The sequence below is a fragment of the Meriones unguiculatus genome, chromosome 16, assembly GCF_030254825.1.
Source record: "Meriones unguiculatus strain TT.TT164.6M chromosome 16, Bangor_MerUng_6.1, whole genome shotgun sequence".
Taxonomy (NCBI): domain Eukaryota; kingdom Metazoa; phylum Chordata; class Mammalia; order Rodentia; family Muridae; genus Meriones; species Meriones unguiculatus.
The window spans coordinates 10013054-10032077 of NC_083363.1; the positions used below are offsets into that span (position 1 = coordinate 10013054).

Sequence of the window (19024 nt, forward strand, 5' to 3'; positions counted from 1 at the left end):
TCTCATAGAAGTTATGATCACCCAGAACTCCTCCTCACTTTCTGTCTTTCCAAAGCTAACCTTTCTCACTTCTAATGCTACTAATTAAGTTACCTACTTCATATTATAAATACAGCATCACAGCATATATTTCCTAATACATGGCTTCTTTGGCTCACATTATTTTTGTAACATTCAGCCATGTTTTCATGTACAGTCTGTTTCAGTTCCTTGCTGTGTGGTATTCCATTATCTTAATGCCTCACCATTTATCTGCTGTATTGTTCACGGCCCTACTGCTTTGGTTTAACTCTCTCGGTGCACATGCTCTTCTATTGCGGTCAGTTATATTACTATGAAACAGCTTTCATTCTTGGCCTTTTCAAATTTATGGTTCTGTGGAATGAAGGGGAGGGTCATAAAGAAAAAAACCTGATTATGACTTAGGAAAAATAGACTGATGGTATTAATTCTAAATGTGGATATGGTGGTAAGAGAATAGATCAGTCATTTTCCTTTTGTAGTTATAAATTTTGAGTAATATACTTAGAGAATGTTTCCGTAATGAAAACAAGTGATCATTTACCTGTGGAGAACCACTTCAAGTTCATCCCAGGACTTCCCAGCTAGTTAGAAGAGAAACTGGAGCCCTCATCTTGTCCCTTGTGTGGCATTTGCCCTGTCCCTGTGGCTTTCTCACTGGGGTTTGGGACAGAAATGCTCTCATATAGTACTGAGAAGGAAGGGCAGTGTTTGTACAGACCAGTCTTGGAAGGACACTGCCCACTTTGTGAAGTTTCTATCAAGAGAACTTACCACCCATTTTTATACATTTTTCTTTGCTTTACAATAGCTTTACTAAATCAAGTATTTGAAATGAAAACCTGATAATCCATATCTTGACTAGATAAAGGCTGAAGGAGAAGAGAATGGAAAGCATAGTTTTTCGTTTGCTTGTTTGTTTTGTTTTTCTAGGCTGGTATTCAAAATACAGTGATCCTACCAGTCAATACAGAATTTTGGACACAAATCTCTTTAAGTCACAACCACAAAGAAATATCTGTTCTGTTCTTATCACATGTCTGTGTCCCAATATGGAAAATGCACATTACAAAAATCCTTGCCTCATGTAAGCAAGCCGTGCCTCTGTAGAGAAGGCAGATAAACACAGCTCTAACAGGTGAGATCACAATCAGAATATATGGTATGAAAGAAATCTCTTTTCAATAAAAGAAAAAATAGGAAAACAAAGGAGATAAAATTAAGCCAGAATGAAAAGATGGCCAGTACCTAATGCAAAATATCAGGAAATCTTCCTGATGTGGCTCTTGAGCAAAGTCCTGAAGTGGGGGCAGGGGAGTCCATGGCTCTGTGGGGCAAGAACAGTGAGACCATGATAGAAGTCATGTGTGTGGCAATTTTGATAACAACAAGGGATAAGGCTGTCCCCAGGGAGCATGTGAGAAAATAAAAAGAATGCAGTTTACCAAGGTGTCCAGGAGCCAGGTCAGGCCAGGCCACTTGAGTGTGTGACAGAAACAATCGAAGTGGCTGGTAAGCAGTGGGTTATCTTTCCAGAGCAGACATGGGAATAATAATGTTGTGGCTTACTGAACCTTTACCGTGTTCTGGGCTTCATGATTGTCACATCTAAGCTGTGTGACATTAGGGTCTCAGTCTTCCATGCAAAGACTTACTCCTCTGTTCACCCCACAACCATGTCCATATTTCAGATGAATATGGAGATGAGGAGATTTCATGCATCATCTTGTTAATTATATTTGCTCATTTATTCACACACAAAGCAAACTCTGGGTTTAGAAAACCAGATAGTTTATCTTTATGGATCCCAGGATCTTGTAGTCAACATTTTAGCCAGGCTTTTCTGTGAGTATGAACTAGTATTTCTTGTCAATACATCAAGTATTTCTTCTCAGTGCATCTAGCATTCTGGGAAAGAAAAGGCTGTGTTAATTCTTACTTATAGAAACTCACTTATTTTCTCTAACTAAGAAAAGATAAAAATTGGGTTCTACTTTATTATACAAATAACTACTGATTAAGGAAACTAATACAGTATTTCTGAGATCTATCTTATATTAAAGAATTATTAACCAACAGCTGACATTCGTTTTCATGAGGAACCATTCATCTTAGATGAAGCCTTTACGACACATTTAGATAAGTATGGTTGCTATTGAATTAACAGATAATCAGCATAGCGTGGGTTCACATCAGGCCAAGAAGTGTAGTTTTGTTTTGAAAATGAATGGATGGGACGAGGATAGATTCAGGAACTCAGCAAACATGTCTGTCATGCTGTTGTTTATGCTCTGATGTTTCTTACAGGCTGTTTGTCTCTGTGCTAATTGTCACCAGCATCTTGTGGGTCCCCATAGTGGAAGTATCTCAGGGTGGACAGCTGATCCATTACACAGAAGCAATCTCCAGCTACCTCGGGCCTCCGATTGCAGCTGTCTTCCTGCTCGCCATCTTCTGTAAGAGGGTCAATGAACAAGTAAGTGAAAAACAGGGAGGATTTTCCCTGCTGCTCTCAGAAAAGTTTGCTCCTCTCCCTGGCATCCCAGGACACATTCTTGCTAGTCCACGTGTATGCTCAAGGCCTGTCTCCGTTTCCACTGTGCTCTCTGTAATGTCTGACCCTGAATAAACTGTGAAGGGCCTTGACATGGTGCTCCCTGCTGGGTGCATCTGCATGTATTATAAAATGTCATGTGCTCGGGACGGTGCTGGGGAACAGGAACTCAGGAGATGGCTTTTCAGTGTACCAGCAGGACTCTAATATCATGATCTGACACAAAAAACTCCACTCTGCACAATGAAGATGACGATAGTATAGGGGTTGCTATGTAGGTTAAATGAGATAATATACTAAACACTATTTGAAACACTAGAAAAAATTAAATATATTCATTGTTATTGTCATGCAAATAGTTGATTTTTTACTTTCATGTCTAATCCCTTATATGCTCTCCCTGTTTACTATATTACGTGATTTTTCAGGAAAGTGACAGGCTAATGGATCTCAGTGTCTAGTGATTTTTCAGCTCTTCAAATTGTGTTACATGAATCATAATTCTATTTGTCCTACACAACAAAGCACAAGGTTTTATTCTACATGGACAAGAAAAGTCAGGACATTTTCAGTTTGGGTCATTGCTGACAGCAGAGTCCTGGGATTGGACACTCAGCACTGTGGTGGTATTTCAGAGCCACAGAGGACAACTTCCCACTGGCAGCTTGTGTTTGCAATTGTCCCTGTTTGTCGGTGTTCTCCTAAGAGAGCAGTAGGAATGAATTATGACGTACTTGAACAAGTGTCTCGTGTTCCTAAGCACTCTGTTCTTGGCCTGTTTCTCGCAGGGAGCGTTCTGGGGTCTGATGGCTGGCCTCGTGATGGGCCTCATCCGCATGATCGCAGAGTTTTCTTATGGGACAGGGAGCTGCCTGGCTGCCAGTAGCTGTCCCCAGCTCATCTGTGGAGTGCATTATCTGTACTATGCCATCATTCTCTTCTCCGTGTCTGTACTGGTCACCCTGGGAGTTTCTTTCTTAACAAAGCCCATCCCCGATGTACATGTAAGTGATGCACTAATGAGGAGCCATTGGCTTTCAAAGTATGGCATAGCGGGCACTTGAGCTAGCACCAGGCTAGTGGAATTGTTGGACTATTGGGTTTAGAAGGAACCTAAGAGATACTCCACTATCCAACTGAACACTTTGGTCGAGTGTGTGTGAAGCATCAGCCTATTACTTAGAGGCTAAGAAACGGGCCTACATTTCAAAGACCAGTGAGGTGTTGCTATGGGTAAAGGGGCTTCCTGAGCGAGTCTGGAAACCTGAGTTCAACCCCTGGGACCCACAGTGACTGGAGGGCACTAACTCCAAAAAATCATCCTCTCACGGCCACGCATGTCTGTGAATGCACCCACAAACACACATCGCTCAGAAATGGTACGAAAACAAAGAGCATGCTGTTCAAAAGCTCCATCACGTTGTTGAAGACAACACCTGCGCCGTTGTTATGAGTACCGGGAAGGGAATCATCAGTCTTGTCCAATAGACCAAGAAAGATCTTACAACAGACCTGTCCATCTGAGCTGGGCCTCTCTGCTGTTGAGTAGAAATTCAGATCTATTATAAAGACTGATATAGAGCCGGGCACGGTGGTGCACACCTGTAAGCCCAGCACTCAGGGAGGCAGAGGAAGATGGATCTCTGTGAGCTCAAAGCCAGCCTGGTCTACAAACTGAGTCCAGGACAGCCAGGGCTACACAGTAAGACCTCGTCTAGAGAAACAATCAAACAAACAAAAGGCTGATATGGATATGTTTTTTAAAATCAAAGTTAACAGTGATCAAAGAAAGAAAAAAAAACAATGAGGTGCATTTTTGTCTTTCAGGATGAAAAAAAAATGCTTAATAACACTAATATAAAATGGTAAAGATTTAGTAAACTTTCAGCATCCAAAATTATTAGTAAGTGTGGGATACTATGCTTGGTAAGAATGCAATCATGAGGTATCTAGTTAGCTTTAAGTCTCACAGTTTATTAGTCCTTAATCTCAGGTTCAAGAGCTTACATAGACACTTGTATAAGTAGAAAAATTATATATGAATCACCATTTTCCATGCAAATATCATTGACAAAAAAAATCTGGAAAAGTTGGAGTCATTATCACTAAGAAGATGGCACTATCATAAGAGTGCGCTAAATATGACGCAGGTGTTTGAAGGTAGCTTCTGACTCCCTTTGAGAAATTATTCAGTGAAAAGAATGCATACAGAATATCATGGGACCTTATACTATCACTTGTAGAATATGATTTAAATAGACGCACAGATACGTGTGTGTGTGTGTGCATGTATGTGTGTCTACATGAAGACAAAATCATATTGATAAACAACTGAAATTTTCAGCACCATTATCTTTGGGACACAAGCAGACACTATGAAAGCCATGCAAATGTTTATCATTTTTTGCTCTCTATATAATAAACAATATTAGTATGTAAACAATATATTATACTTATGTTTTATACATTACACAATAGATTTACATACTAATGCTGTTATTACATACAGTCTATATGTATACTATATTACACATAGTTTATTATGTATAGTGTATAATCTGTACATATAACACATTTACATATTAATATTGCTTATTAGTAAAATATTTATGCACCATATACCCTTTAATGTATTTTTTTGCTCATTGCTCAATCTTGAAGCAATACATGTTTGCATTTTTTATTTAATGGGGGCCAATAGGTGATGTGTGAAGCTGAAACTCAATACCTAGAGTGGTGAAATGACTTTACCAATGACATGTCCCCAGAATTCATAACTGAATGTTTGCACTGAGTGTTGGATATTGACAGAATGAGCAACAGGAAACTCGTCATCATTTCCAAACCAATAAACATAACAATGAATTCTTGTCTGCTATCACAAATAATCATAATTTATTACCGAGTTTTCTTTACAAAACTTTTGTCTAGAGTTCCAGTGGACTATTTAATTTGTGTTTTATGTTTATGCCACAAGGTGAACTTTGGAAGCAGGTGCATAAGTGTCAACAGATGTTCCATAGAGAGTCATGTGAACTGTTGTGGTCCTCACCTAGTAAAACAATAATGAGATATCCTGGGACAGAAGCTTTGAGGAAGTCCATGGTAGATCAGGGCAGGATTCAAGAAGTCTCAAGAAGATAGCCTTCATGAAAAGGTAGAGGGCATGGTGTTACCATAATCCCAGCACCGAGGAGGCATAGAGAGATGGGTCTCTGTGAGTTCAGGGCACGCTGGTCTACACAGTGGGTTCCACACAAGCTAAAGGTATATAGTGAGAGCCTGTCTCAAAAATGCACAAACTATGGCTGAAACTCCTGGAGCTCTGGCAAGATGTCCCCGCACTGATGGGAAAGCATGTGCCTGCAAGTAAGAGCCAATAGCAAACCTCAGAGAGCTGCATAGGGTCCCTGTAAAACTAGAGTGTAGGGTGACTGAGGGTATGTGGGTTGTAAACCTATCGACATTTGGACCAGTTTCCTCAGTATAGCCCTGGGGTGTGTCCATTGTGTCCAATCACACTTCTTGCATGTATGGTAAAATAATTACAGGACAACACATATTCCGTACATTTTCAACAGTGGTAATCAGTACACAAAGCAGGAGAATCTTGATCATACAAATGAGAGTCAAAATTCTATAAAGCTTAAAAATTTACAATAACTGGAGGCAGGAAAGGGATGTGTGATTGCATTTGAGATTCAAGAACTGAACACAGATAGCTGTCTCAACACAATAGATCCAGAAATACAACTCATGCTATGCCCAGGGACAATGAAAACCCCAGTCATTACAGCATAGGAAGGGGAACAAGGAGCAGACTGTGTCAGGGAAATGGCTTCTTGCATTCTGCAGAACAGGGAAGCACTGATCCTTCACGACAATCTGTTGTGTATTTTATAAGGAAACAGAGGGAAGGAGTTCAAAGGCTTTCTACACACTCACAAAAGTAAAGGTTTAAGAAGACGGAAGGGCTAATTTCCTTGATTTTCTAACTATATGTTGCATACATGTATCAGTCTAGTGCTCTGTGACACACACACACACATAATTATGTGTTGAGTAAAACTTCCAAGCTAGGAACGATGGTGCATCCACACTGGGGAGGTGGAGGCAGGAAGATCAGAAGTTCAAGGACATCCTCGGCTACGTAGGAGGTACAAGTTCTCATGTGTCCGTGCTACATGAGACGCTATGTAAAATAATTAAATAAACAGATGGAGAAGTAAGTAAATATAAAAAACAAAAACAAAACAAAAGAAACAAAAAAAAACCCAATCTCTAGCTAGACTGAAAATAACAATGAAGTTACTATTTACAGTTAGACAGTACAGAAAATGAAATTATTATTAACAGACAGAAAGGACAACGAACTGACAAGGAAGTTGCTACTAACGGTTAGACAGGAAGCACACTGAGTGAAGCCGTGGTGTAATTCAGGCTAGACTGATCCCTACTGTTCTGAAAGGAAGAGGTTTAGGAATCTTGAGCTTTTAAAAGTTTCCCAAAGAAATTAAATTCAGAAATGATTTTAAATGATTCATGTGTTTTTGGAGAGTGTGGTGTGTGGTATGGCAGGAGGATCTTTCTTTACAATCTAGAACACTCTTTTTAGTAGCCCATGTTTTTTTTTTTTTTTTTTTTTATCATACAAAAATGAGAGTAATATTTGCTGTATTCTAACATGTGCCTTTTGCTAATGCTCCCTGTGGTCTCTGCTCAGCTGTATCGCTTGTGCTGGACTCTTCGGAACAGTAAGGAGGAAAGAATTGACTTAAATGCAGAAGAAAAGGAGGAGGAAGGAGCCGATGATGAGACTGAAGAAGGTAACACCTCACTTACATATTGGCTTAGTGAGATTTTTATGTATACTTTTAATTAAAATATAATTACATTCCTTCCCCTTCCCTTTCCTCTCTGTAACTCCCAGAATCCTTTTCCATCCAACCTTCCCCATGAATTATAGCCTCTTTTTTCTTTAATTACTACTGTTACATATATGTGTATATGAATTCCCAATTCATCAATACAGCCTACTGAGTCTGTTTATGTTGTGTGCATATGGTTTCAGGGCTGACAGCTGTGTGTTGCATAACCAATTAGGCAGCTCATCCCCAAGAGAGGTTAATTCTCTGATTCTTAACAGGCGTTAGTTGCCTATAGTATTTTTGTCTAGGAGTGGGATGAGGTCGGATATTTCCCCCTTCCATGTTAACAAATCTATTAATATTGCCACTGCCCTTGTCTTGTTTATATAGACTTTGCTGGTTAATTTGACACAAACTAGAGTCATCATGGAAGAGGGAGCCCCAACTGAGAAAAAGCCTCCATAAAACAGGGCTGGAGGCAAGCCTGTAGCACATTCCCCTAACTAGTGATTGATGGGGGAGGGCCAAGCCCACTGTGGGTGGGGCCATGATTAGACTGGTGGTCCTGGGTTTTAGAAGGAAGCAGGCTGAACCAGCCATGAGGAGCAAGCCATGAGCAGCACCCCTCCATGCTTCTGCATCAGGTCCTGCCTCCAGGTTCCTGCCCTGCTTGAGTTCCTGCTCTGACTTTCTTCAATCATGGACTGTTACCTGGAAGTGGAAGCCAAATCCTCCCCCTTTCCTCACCCATGAACTTGCTTTTTGGTCATGGGATTTCATCTCAGCACTAGAAACCCTAACTATGAATGCAGGCGTTTGATTTTACAGCTGGCTTCCTGTTATTTTCCTGGCATTCTGGCTCTTAGAATCTTTGTGATTCCTCTTCCAAGATGTTCCCTGAGCCATAGACACAGGAGCTGTGATGCAGATGTAGCCATTGGGGCTTGGCTTTGCACTGCACCATGTCAGGCTGTGGTTTTCAGTAATGACTTCATGGACTGTGGAGATGAGCTTCTTTGATGAGGGATGACGTCTGCAGTTATCCAGTTCTCAAGAAGCTGTTACTTTTATAATAAAGTAAAACATTCAGATCTCAATGGCCCAATAATGAAGAGAGCCTGTAGAGAGGAAATCCACCCATCCAGTCAGCTACATGAGCATCCTCTGTCCATCCATGTTACTTACCACATGCCAGGTGCTGAGAGGACATTCAGTGACCTGCTGACTTCTCCATCTTCATACCTCATGATTAAGTGTCTAACCCAACTCTTCTCCAGCCTCATTTCTTCCTATTCTTTCCAACACACCGAGAACAGGAAGGATGATGCATCAGTTTTCTCTACATACACCAAGATCCTAGGATACTGTCACAAAGATTCTCTAGGATATTTTTTTTAATAATTTTATTTTTCTCATTAGTTACATTTTGTTAATTCTGTATCCCAGCTGTATCCCTCATTCCCTCCCCAATCCCACCCTCCCTCCCTCATCTCCTCCCTGCCCCTTTCCAAGTCCACTGATAGGGGAGGACCTCCCCCCCTTTCATATGACTCCCTTTTGTCAGGTATTTTCAGGACTGGCTGCAAAGTCCTCCTCTGTGGCCTAACAGTACTGCTCTTCCCTTGGGAGGTGGGGAGGTCAAAGAGCCAGTCATTGAGTTCCTGTTAGAAATAGTCCTTGTTCCCCTTACTATGGGAAACCAATTGATTACTGAGCTATCACGGGTCACATCCGAGCAGAGGTTCTAGGTTTTATCCTCTCATGGACTTTGGTTGAGTGTCCATCTCAGAAAAGACCCTGTGCCCAGATACGTTTGGTCCTTATGGAGCTCCTATCCTTTCCACATCAAACTCCCCTTCTTTCATATGATTCTCTGCACTCTGCTGAAGGTTTGGTTATGAGTCTTAGTATCTTTTTACAAAGCACATTATGAAAAGATTTGCCATCAATTGTGACAACTGGTATCACAATATAATTTTAATTTTTCAGGTGAGCTTAAAATCATGTTTTTTTTCTTTTGTGCTGTCTACTAACTCTGTGCTATGTTTAAATGTATCTCTAGATGTATTCATTCATTTATTTATTTTTATTGTATATGCATTGGTGTTTTGCCTACATATATATGTCTCTGTGAGAGTGTCAGATCTTAGAGTTACAGACAGTTGTGAACTACTATGAAGGTGCTGGGAATTGAACCCAGGCCCCCTGGAAGAGCAGTCAGTGCTCTTAACTGCTGAGCCATCTCTCCAGCCCCTTTTTTCAGCTTCTGCATAGTCAGATTTATCATGATTTTCTCAGGATTCTTCTGGTTCTTATAAAAATTGTTTACTCATGTCTGTACAGCATCTACCCATCTTTGGTGATAGTTTACTTTTCTTTCTTTGTTCCAGACCAAACTGAAAAGCCTCATGGATGTACCAAGAGGACTTGTGACTTATTCTATGGTTTGCAAAATGCAGAACCCAAGCTGACAAAAGAGGAGGAGGAAATCCTGAAGAAGAAGCTGGAAGACACATCAGAGGAGCCCTTCTGGAGGACGGTTGTGAATGTCAATGTCATTGTCCTCTTGGCTGTGGCAGTTTTCTTTTATGGCTACTTTGCCTGAAAACTCTTTCTCAGCCACAAAGAGGCTGGTTCATCAAAGAATCATTTTATGCATTTTCCTTTTATACTTTATTACCTTACATCAGCAATTGGTAATGTTATCTAATGAGGTGATGTTAGCCTTGTTTTTTTATAAAAAAAAAATTTATGAAACCAGTGAAGTGACTCCATGTGAGTATGTGAAGTAATCAAAGAGCCCCAAATCCTTTTCTACTTTCATGCAGTATAATTAACCCTTGAAATTTTATAGATTCAAGAAATATAACGTCATGATTTCATATATGTGTTGTGAAAGTTTTACCACAACCAAGTCAACTGGTACATCCATAGCCTAGCATAGCCACTCTTTTATGATATACAGGCAGAAAACTCTTATTCTGTTCTCAGCAAATTTGAAATACACAGTACATCATTCTCATCCATAGGTACATAGGTCTAATATTTTATTAGATATCTATAAGATGTTTACCTATAAGATGTATTCATCCTACAGGTAAACACATATACACTTTAAGTGACATCCCTCCTATCTCTCATCCCAGAGCTCCTGGAAAGCACCACTGCTCTAGTGTATTTTGTGCTGCAGCAACAAACACAAAATACTCAGAATTGTGAGGAGTGGGGATTTGTTTTTTGTAGTTCATCAGATGAGAAGTGGCAATATTTAAGAGCCAGATCTGGAGGGGACATGCAGCTACATCATTCCATGGTAGAAGGTGGGTAGCCAAGACCATCTGGGACAGAGGGGAAGAAAGGGACCAAAATATTCTTTTAATCAGGAACCTGCTCCTGCAATAATACTAACTGACTCCTGAGGGAAGAACCCTCATGAGCTGGTCACTTTGTTGAGGTCTCTCTCTTTGTTGACACTCGGAATTGGGCTTTCAACATATGAACATACGAGGATCTTTTCAACTCTAGAATTCTACTCCATTCCTACATTCAAATTGTATCCATTTCATTCTGGTGACACCAAAGGTCTTAATTCGTTTGCAGAACAACTCAAAAGTAAAGAAAGAAATCATGTGAATCAGATATGAATGAGACTCAAGGCACAACCCATTCTAAAACAACTCCATGCTGCCTTCCTGGGAAAACAAGCATGCTGCTTTCAAAGCTCAGTGGTGGAGTGAGCATGGGATAGACACTCCCATTCTGAAAGGGAGACCAAGACAAGAAGAAAGGAGTCACTGGTCACCCAGTTAGTTCTAAGCCTATGAAGCAATTGACCTTCAATTCATGCCCTGATTCTGAGGTACCCTGGGGCCAGAGGCTGGGCCATCCAAGGCCTCAGGCAACCTTGCCTGACTCAACTATGTCTGTATCCCCTAGAAACACAGCCATCCATGGTCATCTATGTATGAAGATTATCATTGTGTCATTTCTATTGGTGTCCTAAGATACTTGTTATTGTCTTTCCTTTGGAAACAAATCACTTAGTCCAACCCACATTAAGAGAAGGGATTACACTTGGGCATAAGGAAAAAGGAGAGCAGACTGTTGGGATCTTTCTTAGAGACTGTGAATGACAGCACCAACAGTCTAAATAGCCTATGAAGAAAACAGGACAGAACTAAATAGTTCTCAGGAAGTGGTTGGATGAACAGAGTACAGCACATACCTAGAGGGAAATAAATCAAACCAGTGTGGATGGATTCCAAGCATCATGTAAAAGAAAAAAAAATATACATTTGTTTCAATGATGCTATAGATGGGTCAAAACTAACCAATGACAACAGTGATCAGAAGGCCTGGCCTTGGAACATTGACAGAATCAGTCTGAAGATCTGGGGGTGTGGTAAATGTTGACTGGGCTGCAGGCCATGGGAGAACAGGCTTCTGTAAAGATTCTTTAATCTGTACAGTTAAGGTATGTGAAATCCACTGCTTATAGTGTGTCATTAAAATAGAAAAGCAAGAAATAACAAAAATTGATATTACTACAAACAAACAAACAACAGCAGCAAAAAAAATGACAGATTTTTTTTTCTATCAGTGTCCTGGTACAAAAAATAATAAAGATTGCTCTTTGAGAAGGTAAAAAACTGTCCATCAGTAAGCTATCAGCAAGAAATACACAGTGAGGGAAATGGGGAGCTGTAAGTAAATACATAAATTAAAAGATAAAATAAGAACGACAGCAATGTCCGCTGATGTTTAAACAATGCTCTATGAGCTCAGTTAGCAGTCAACCTCTTGCTGCTCTTGCAGACAATGTGAGTTTGGTTCCCAGCATCCACACAGGGGTGCTCACAAGTGCCTGTAACTCCATGTTCAGGGGATGTGCCATAACCCATGCATACACTCACACACAGAGTCACACACACAGGAAAAGGTATCTTTAAACAATGTCATACTTGTGTGTGTGTGCGTGTGCACATCTGTGGACCATGCAGGCAGATCGTTTTGAGCGAATAGTTGCAGCTGAAGATCAAAGTACAAAAGCCTCTCGAACAGGTTCACCAGCTCCTTGAGCAGAGGAAAATGTGTAGACACGATTCCTTGCAACACATGAGGAACTGGGCCTGATCCCACACTGCTGGCAGGAAGGAGGTTGCACAGGCAGCAGCCAGAAAGGATGCTAGAGAACAGAGATGGAGAACTGAGCAGGAGTGTGGCCTCCAAATCCCCAGGAGCCAAGCCAGCAGAGGGGCAATGGAGGTCGGTGAGCAGGTGAAGCAGAAAAGGACCACCCACACACCGGAGGTCATTTTCTTCCCTGCTTTCTACTAGGACTTTGATTTTTAGATATCATTGCTTCTCAAACTCTTTTCCAAACTAATTTTTTCAATAGCTACCACATAATATTATATGCATTATAATTTATTTAATAAACATCATTTTTTTCAGTTTTTTCCAGTTTTATCTTTTATAAATAATGTTATGGTCATTGACTATACATCCATTTTTGTTTAGTTCTTTTCTTACACAATACATCCTGCCCACAGTTTCCCCTCCCTTTGCTCCTCCCACCTACCTTCCCTTCCCTCTCTTCCAGACCCACTCCTCCTCCATTCCCCTTCAGAAAAGAGCAGGCCTCCCCGGGATATCAACCAAACATGGATATCGTAGTTAGGGTTTTATTGCTACAGTGAAGCACCATGACCAAAAGTCAGGTTGGGGAGGAAAGGGTTTATTTGTCTTACACTTCCCATCACTGTTCATCACTGAAGGAATTCAGGACAGCAACCCAAGCAGGGCAGGAACCTGGAGGCAGGAGCTGATGCAGAGGCCGTGGAGGGGTGCTGCTTCCTGGCTTGCTTCCCATTCAAGCCACTTTGGACACTTAATGGGAAGAGTTCATTGCTGTAAACTTTGTGTTAGTGGCTCCTCCTCCTGGAGATTAAGTCAAAAGAAGAAAAGAATTGTTTAGTGAAAACCCCACTCCCTCCTGGAGATTAATTCAAAAGAAGAAAAGAACTGTTTGGTGCAAACTTCATTTTGTTAAGTAAAACATAAGCTTGAGGGGCTGCCAGGATTGTTGAATGTCATCATTTGTCAAAGGCTCAGATGGAAACAAAACTCTCGAAGCAAGAAGCGAGCTCACCCTCTGGTGGTTATGGCTTAGAAGTGATGTCTTCGTGTGTCAAGTTGACAAAGGGGTCATTTGTGCTGGCTTGCTAGACTTGTGTCAACTTGACACACATATTAAAGGTATCCGAAAGGGGGGAACCTTACTTGAGACGATGCCTCCAAAAAAATCCAGCTGTTGCCCATTTCTTAATTAGTCATTAATGGGGAAGAACCCAGCCCATTGTGGACGGTGCCATTTCTGGGCAGCAGTAGAAACTCTAAGATAAGTTGGTACCAGCATAGTGGGGTGTTGCTGGGACACACCTGACCACGTTTGGGGTAGAATTTGGATCTTTGGGACTTTGGGCTGGGAGAACCATTGAGAGTTAAGAAGAGTTCAGTGCTATTCTGTAGGAGTTTGGAAAATGAGATTGTGGAGAGCAGAGCAGAAGATGGGGCCTGGCTTCTGAGGTTTTAGAGGGAAATTTAAAGACTCTTATCAGGGCTGTTTGCTATTTTGAATTAAGATTCTGTTATTCTGGTCAGCTGGGGCTGAAGAGTTAGCCACGATTAACAAGAGGCCAGCACTAGTAAAGTGAAAACAGCGTTACTGGGACAATTGATGCTGATTAGCTGGAGCTAGGAAATTAGCGGTGATTAAGAAGCATCATTGAGGTGAAATCTTTTAGGCAGTGTTTCCTGAGAGCACGGAGAATCTGTGTTTGAGAGGCAGCCACCATTGTACCTTGTGTTGGCAGCCGGATGGTTATGTATAAGAGTCACCCAGGTTGTACTGGTTTTGAAGACATGAAGGGGTCATGGAGAGCAACGGAGGCTTGGTGCTGGGAGAGGCTGGGGGAGGCTGGGAGAGGCCACTGGTGAAGATGCAGCCTCAGTGGCAGTTAAAGGCCCAGGACTGAAGGGGTCATGCAGAGAAGTTGAGGCTTGGTACCGTGAAGAGAGCCCAGGAGAGGCTGTTGGTGAAAGTGCAGCCCGGTTGCAGCAGAAGACCCCAGGGTTTTGGAGGTGCCAGTACCATGGGACGGCCACCAAGAACACCAGCAACAGTGGAGTGGAGCCAGGCAGAGCCTAGAAGATCAACTGTGTGCCGCAGAGGGCGGAGCCAGGGAAGTGACCCAAGCCCCTTGGAGGAGCCCAGAAAATTGTGAGTGAATCCCAGATATTGGGCATTGAGTTCTTTGTACCTTTAGAGTTTGGTTTTGCTTTGTTCAGATTGTGACTGTGCCCTGGTTCTTTCATCTTAATTTAATTTTGATTTTTATAGGAGCTCACAGCTGAAAGACTGTGAACTTTTAAAAGAGGTTTTGGATTTTTAGAGATATTGGATATTTGAAAGAGACTCAAATTTTAATGTGCTTAAATTTGTAAAGACTGCAGGACTTTTAAAGTTACATTTTTAACGTGGGATCTTGGGAATGAATAAGAACATGGGTTATGGCTTAGTAGTGAAGTGTTTGTGTGTCAAGTTGACAAAGGGGTCATTTGTGCTGGCAAGGATTGTGTCAGCTTTACACACAAATTAGAGGTATTTGAAAGGAGGGAACCTTAATTGAGAAAATGCCCCCATAAAATCCAGCTGTTGGGCATTTTCTTAATTAGTTATTGTTGGAGAAGAACTCGGCCCATTGTGGATAGAGTGGTTCACAATGGTGCTATAAGAAAGCAGGCTGAGTGCCAGAGCCCGCCAGCAGAGTCGAACTGTTCTTGAGTCGGGAGTGAGGATTAAAATGCACAAACCAACACACAACACATGGGACCTTTCCAAAAGGCTCTAGTGGAAACTAGACACCTTGCTTTATTCCAGACTCCTTTTAAGCCAGAGCAAAAGCACTTCAGCAGGATGAGTAAATTCACAAGGAAGTCAAACAGAGGTTTGATTTTGATAAGGTATCCTACCTGCTGTCTCAAACAAAAGGAGATAGACTTGGAAATTTATTACTGACTCCAGTGAAGGCCATGGTGAAAGCAGTCTTTCCGTTGAGATCTAAATATCAAAGCAAGCTGGTAGACCAGCGGCTCCCAACAGCTGAGCAAGCCAAGGGTAGCAAGCCAGGAAGCAACACCCCTCCATGGCCTCTGCATCAACTCCTGCCTCCAGGTTCCTGCCTGTTTGAGTTCCTGTCCTGACTTCCTTCAGTGATGAACAGCAATGTGGAAGTATAAAACAAATAAACCCTTTCTTCCCCAACCTGATTTTTGGTCATGGTGTTTCACTGTAGCAATAAAACCCTAACTACGATATCCATGTTTGGTTGATATCCTGGGGAGGCCTGCTCTTTTCTGAAGGGGAATGGAGGAGGAGTGGGTCTGGAAGAGAGGGAAGGGGAGGTAGGCTGGGAGGAGCGAAGGGAGGGGAAACTGTGGGCAGGATGTATTGTGTAAGAGAAGAATTAAACAAAAATGGGTGTATGGTCAATGTGCATAATGTTCTTTATAAAACCTAAACTGGGAAAAACTGAAAAAAATGATATTTGTTAAATAAATTATAATGCATATATTATGTGGTAGCTATTGAAAAAATTATTTTGGAAAAGAGTTTGAAAAGCAATGATATCTAAAAATCAAAGTCCTAGTAGAAAGCAGGGAAGAAAATGACCTCTGGTGTGTGGGTGGTCCTTTTCTGCTTCACCTGCTCACAGAGCTTCATTGCCCCTCTGCTGGCTTGCTCCATCTCTGTTCTCTAGCATCCTTTCTGGCTGCTGCCTGTGCAACCCCCTCCTGCCAGCAGTGTGGAATCATGCCCAGTTCCTTGTGTGTTACACGGAATCATGTCTACACATTTTCTTCTGCTCAAGGAGCTGGTGAACCTGTTCAAAAGGCTCTTGTACTTTTATCTTCAGCTGCAACTACTTGCTCAAAATGATCTGCTTGCATGTTCCACACATGTTCCACACACACACACACACACACACACACACACACACACACAGGTATGACATTGTTTAAAGATATCTTTTCCTGTGTGTGTGACTGTGTGTGTGAGCGTATGCATGGGTCATGGCACATTCCCTGAACATGGAGTTACAGGCACTTGTGAGCACCCCTGTGTGGATGCTGGGAACCAAACTCACATTGTCTGCAAGAGCAGCAAGAGGTTAACTGCTGACTGGTCTCCTGAGCTCATAGAGCATTGTTTAAACATCAGCGGACATTGTTGTCATTCTTATTTTATCTTTTAATTTATGTATTTTCCTACAGCTCCCCATTTCCCTCACTGTGTATTCCTTGCTGATAGTTTACTGATGCACAGTTTTTTACCTTCTCAAAGAGCAATCTTTATTATTATTATTTTGTACCAGGACACTGATAGAAAAAAAATCTGTGATTTTTTGCTGCTGCTGTTGTTTGTTTGTTTGGAGGAATAACATCAATTTTTGTTATTTCTTGCTTTTCTATTTTATTGACACACTATAAACAGTGGATTTCACATACCTTAACTGTACAGATTAAAGAATCTTTACAGAAACATGTCCTCCCATGGCCTGCAGCTCTATTAACATTTACCACAACCCCAGCTCTTCAGACTGATTTTCTGTCAATGTCCCAAGGGCAGGCCTTCTGATCACTGTCATTTTGGTTAGTTTTGACCCATCTATAGCATCATTGAAACAAATGTATATTTTTTTCTTTTACATAATGCTTGGAATCCATCCACACTGGTTTGATTTATTTCCCTCTAGGTATGTGCTGTACTCTCTTCATCCAACCACTTCCTGAGAACTATTTAGCTCTGTTCTGTTTTCCTCATAGGCTATTTAGAGTGTTGGTGCTGTTATTCACAGTCACTAAGAAAGATCCCAACAGTCTGCTCTCCTTTTCCTTTATGGCCATGAGTTAGACTCAGTGATTTGTCTTCCAAAGGGAAAGCAATGGCAAGTATCTTAGGACACTACAAGCAATGCTGCAATGATCATCTTTATACACAAATGGCCATGGATGGCTATATTTGTAGGGGATACAGACATAGTTGAGTCATTGAGGCAAGGTTGCCTGAGGCCCTCAGTGGCCCAGACTCTGGCCTTAGTGTTCCTGAGGAGCAGGACATAAAGTGAAGGTCAATTGCTTCATAGGCTTAGAACTAACTGGGTGACCAGTGACTCCTTTCTTCTTGTCTTGGTCTCCCTTTCAGAATGGGAATGTCTATCCCATGCTCACTCCACCACTGAGCTTTGAAAGCAGCCTGTTTAGTTTCCCAGAAAGGCAGCATGGAGTTGTTTTAGAATGGGTTGTGCCTTGAGTCTCATTCACATCTGATTCACATGATTTTTTTTTCTTTACTTTTGAGTTGTTCTGCAAACGAATTAAGACCTTTGGTGTCACCAGAATGAAATGGATACAATTTGAATGTAGGGATGAAGTAGAATTCTATAGTTGAAAAGATCCTTGTATGTTCATATGCTGAAAGCCCAATTCCCAGTGTTAACACAAAGAGAGAGACCTCAACAAAGTGACCAGCTCATGAGGGTTCTTCCCTCAGGAGTCAGTTAGTATTATTGCAGGAGCAGGTTCCTGATTAAAAGAATATTTTGGTCCCTTTCTTCCCCTCTGTCCCAGATGGTCTTGGCCACCCACCTTCTACCATGGCATGATGTAGCTGCATGTCCCCTCCAGATCTGGCTCTTAAATATTGCCACTTCTCATCTGATGAACTACAAAAAACAAATCCCCACTCCTCACAATTCTGAGTATTTTGTGTTTGTTACAACAGCACAAAATACACTAGAGCAGTGGTGCTTTCCAGGAGCTCAGGTGAGAGGCCAGAGGGTTAAAAATTGGTTTCTTGGGTTACTGAGCTAAAAAGTTTAAAACATATCAAGCCAGTTGACCTTTCTGCTTTTAGGCATATCCAGCCAACTGCAGAGAAGAACAGACCTTGCTGCCATTAGAGATATTGTTGCCAGGAAACTGGCCAGGATGGCCCCAACTCATTCCAACTCTAATTTTGCTTCTGAAAATATCACAGACCACTCATGGCCATTCTCTTCCCACCCCCGACAAGAAAGAGAATAAAGTCAGAACTGTTTCTGAAATGTAGCCTATCCTTTTCTGTTTTAACCACTAGAAGCTTGCTTGGCTGGAATCCCCCTGCTTTGGGTGCGGTGGGACCTATAAATCACCCACAATCCAGAGCTGGGGGCTCTCTGTTGGATACCAATGCTTTGGTGTTTGTGAGAGCCCCAGCTCGAGCTGTGAATAAAGATCCTCATGTGTTTTGCAACGGAACTGACTCCTGGTGGTCTTTTGGGGGTCTTGCGAATCGGGCATAACACAGGGATGGGATAGACACAAGAGATGGAGGGCTGGAGAGATGGCTCAGAGGTTAAGAACACTTACTGTTCTTCCAGAGGTCCTGAATTTAATTCCCAGCAACCACATGGTGGCTCCCAAACACCTTTAATGATACCTGGTGCCCTCTTCTAGTGTGGAGACATGAGAGATGTCA

General features: G+C 41.7%; 1 protein-coding gene across 1 annotated transcript in view; it reads left to right on the forward strand.

The window, feature by feature from the left end:
* The window catches only part of LOC110561764 (solute carrier family 5 member 4-like), a 43527-nt gene extending 33463 nt beyond the window's left edge, over positions 1–10064 (forward strand). The window contains 4 exon segments of the mRNA XM_060368933.1: positions 2329–2497; positions 3364–3579; positions 7299–7401; positions 9834–10064. Coding sequence (XP_060224916.1) covers positions 2329–2497; positions 3364–3579; positions 7299–7401; positions 9834–10048 — 703 coding nt within the window. The 3' untranslated portion in view covers positions 10049–10064.
* The last annotated feature ends 8960 nt before the right edge of the window (positions 10065–19024 follow it).